Raw genomic sequence first — 3080 nt, 5'->3', positions numbered from 1 at the left:
CCGGTGTATCAGAGAGTAGCTGTATCTAAGGGGTTCTAGTGTATCAGAGAGTAGCTGTATCTAATGGGTTCTGGTGTATCAGAGAGTAGCTGTATCTAATGGGTTCTGGTGTATCAGAGAGTAGCTGTATCTAAGGGGTTCTGGTGTATCAGAGAGTAGCTGTATCTAAGGGGTTCTAGTGTATCAGAAAGTGACTGTATCTAATGGGTTCTGGTGTATCAGAGAGTAGCTGTATCTAATGGGTTCTGGTGTATCAGAGAGTATTTGTATTTGTGTTGTTACGGAAGAGAAGACGTTTATTCTCAAACGCTGCTCTTGTGACAACTCATAATACATGATGACTGTTACGTGGGTTTCTAATGAATAACTCATGTACGGAGATTCACTGTAGGCTATGGTTTGTCACGTGCTATAGAGATTCGAACTGTTTTTGGTTGTTGTTATTTTTTAAGGTAAGTTCCGATCATGCGTATTTCCACATATTTCATAATCTCGTACCCAGGATTCAAAAGACGAATGAGAAAGGAACAAGGAAGAGGGAATTCTGGCAGATATTAATTGAGGGAGGGGGGGGAGAAATTATAATGTGGTTGCTGGGTTTCTGAATGTTCTCATTCGCCCAGAAAGGTATCGATCACGAGCTGCAGTTTAGGCTAGATCTCGAGACCGGAGAACACGTTATTTACCGTGTAACACGCGGCCCCTGCCAGAACGAGGCCCGTGCCTGGAGAAATAGACACAAACTTCCAGACACGCCCGAGATCACGTTGTTAAGAAGGCTGATAAAATAAGGAATTTTTTGAGCCTACAAACGAAGTATCGTTTTATTTCTCCGATTTTTGAAGTGTCTTGGTGCAGATTTGACTAAAAGTCAAACAATAGTATCTTCTAAGTTATTATAATCGTAGTAGTGATAAATGTTCTTTGACGGGGTTGCAGCAATACACGTACTATAACTGTCTTTATCTCCAAACATCTCTTTGATTTAGTGACTTTAGCTTCTATCCTATATCACTAAAAGCTTCACTGTCAGGTTATTACATCCTTCTTGACTGTTGTAAGAATCACTACTGGTAAGTTTTCATCCACTAGATTCGTTTCGCGCATGATCACTCTAACTACAATTAATTAGAAACCGATCTTTCAGACTTTTAAAGTACCTTTTTTCCATACACTTAGAAACCGATCTTTCAGACTTGCACAGTAGCTTTTACATAAATCACATTCTTAGCTTCGTCGAATAGACTCCGAAAACATAAACTAAAATGAGAGGTGATTTCTGTGATCATTAAAACCTGTGAAAACTACACTCCTCTGTTATGTATTTAACCTTTTACTTATGCACGGTTCAGATTGGCCATTGAGAGTCACGTGGCCAATGGGGAGTGCCAATTTAGAATAATGTTCTATTAAAAGTTTTCCAGGAGTGCGCTACCGTCATAATTCATCAAAATTGCGTGGAATATTGGACACAATTATTTACTGTGCTACAAATCACGGCGAATAAATGAGCTCGTATCAGTTTGTCAACTGTTACGGCCAGCGAACGCAGGAGACGCCGGTCCAGGTTTACTACACCCCTCAGGTGCCGGCTTACAACAGTTGTTATAGCGGCCCAGCGTCTCCTGTCCAGCACTATGGACCTTATTCTCAACCTACAGTTCCACACCTGCAGAATGGGGATCAAACGCATTTTAATAGTTGCAGTCAGCGTCTCAGCCACCCTAATCCCAGCCCGAGTCCGACACTATCGGTGACACCGGTGCCGAGCTGCAAGTACGCAGAACCCAGCGCGGCATCACCGCAAGACCTGACTACGACTTCCAGTTCACAGCAGCCGTCTCCTTGCAGCCCCAAGCCGCGAAGTTCGCCTCAGCCTCCGCGGCCTACTCAGTCACATTCAACCAGTGGACACTCTCCAGGTCAACAACAGAGTTCACAATTACAACAGAATCAACCAACAGAAAAAAGCCAACAGAAAGGGAGTGAGTCAACAAATCAGCCTCATATTTACCCTTGGATGACTAAAACACACGTCGGACAGAGTAAGTATTTTCTTTCCTCTATCTTGTCCTTGGTGAATCTCCTTTCAGGGTAGAGCTTAAGCAGTGTGAGCGCGCACGAGATTCGTGGCTACTTTTCTAAGTTCGTAACTGCAGTAAATATTCCTCGGCCATGTGCTGTCAGGCCCGATTTCTCCTCCCTTCGCCCATAAAACGCGCCACGTTAGTCCTATAAAACTTTCCGCGAGGCCATAACTTTGTCACTTTCTTGACCCAAGGCTAACAGATCCTAGCCATAAAATAGAACGAGTCGTAGAACGCCCAGCCCTATTGAAAAGACAGTTTTATTACGGCTATAAAACCTGACGTAGCCCAGCTAGGAATAACAATAGCGGGGAGGAATCTGACACCAGAGAGAGAGGTAAATAGTTACTGCTTGATGCATACTTGTAATTAGGCAGACATTCTGACGTATGTATAAAAGTTTTTAATTATAACAGTTGAAATTGTTATGAAATAGTATTGAAAGAGTTATATATTATGTAAATTTTTCTTTCAAACACACATTTCCAGATGGAGTAAATGCGATGGGTGAAACGAAACGTCAAAGAACATCGTATACTCGCTACCAAACCTTGGAATTAGAAAAAGAATTTCATTTCAATCGTTATTTGACTCGACGCAGAAGAATAGAGATCGCCCACGCCCTCTGTCTCAGTGAACGACAGATTAAAATCTGGTTCCAAAATCGAAGAATGAAGTGGAAAAAGGAGCACAAAATGGCCAACTCAGTTCCTCCACAGATTCCTCATCACCAGGTTATGGTTAACACAGTTCATGGCTTGAGGGATTACACGTATAATAACAGTGTTTATTAAACAGTTGTAAGTTCATGGTTTGAAGGATTACACGTATAGTAATAACAGTGTTTATTAAACAGTTGTAAGTTAATGGCTTGAAGGATTACACGTATAGTAATAACAGTGTTTATTAAACAGTTGTAAGTTCATGGCTTGAAGGATTACACGTATAATAACAGTGTTTATTAAACAGTTGTAAGTTCATGGCTTGAAGGAT

At 41.5% G+C, this 3080-nt stretch overlaps 1 protein-coding gene across 2 annotated transcripts in view; it reads left to right on the top strand.

The window, feature by feature from the left end:
• Positions 1-598: 598 nt before the first annotated feature.
• Positions 599-3080, top strand: part of LOC106476573 (homeobox protein Hox-C5-like) — a 5894-nt gene continuing 3412 nt past the window's right edge. The window contains exons 1-2 of one of the 2 annotated variants that reach the window (XR_002609213.1): positions 599-2045; positions 2577-3058. Coding sequence is in view for 1 of the 2 variants with exons in the window: in XM_013937218.2 (XP_013792672.2) it covers positions 1508-2045; positions 2577-2881 (843 nt within the window). In the remaining variant the exon portion in view is untranslated. The remainder of the gene's footprint in view (positions 2046-2576; positions 3059-3080) is intronic. The other variant, XM_013937218.2, reaches the window with a different exon arrangement.

This window comes from Limulus polyphemus, unplaced genomic scaffold, assembly GCF_000517525.1.
Source record: "Limulus polyphemus unplaced genomic scaffold, Limulus_polyphemus-2.1.2 Scaffold10922, whole genome shotgun sequence".
NCBI lineage: Eukaryota > Metazoa > Arthropoda > Merostomata > Xiphosura > Limulidae > Limulus > Limulus polyphemus.
Note: the sequence above shows the minus strand (reverse complement) of the source record. Positions and strands in the feature narration are given on the sequence as shown.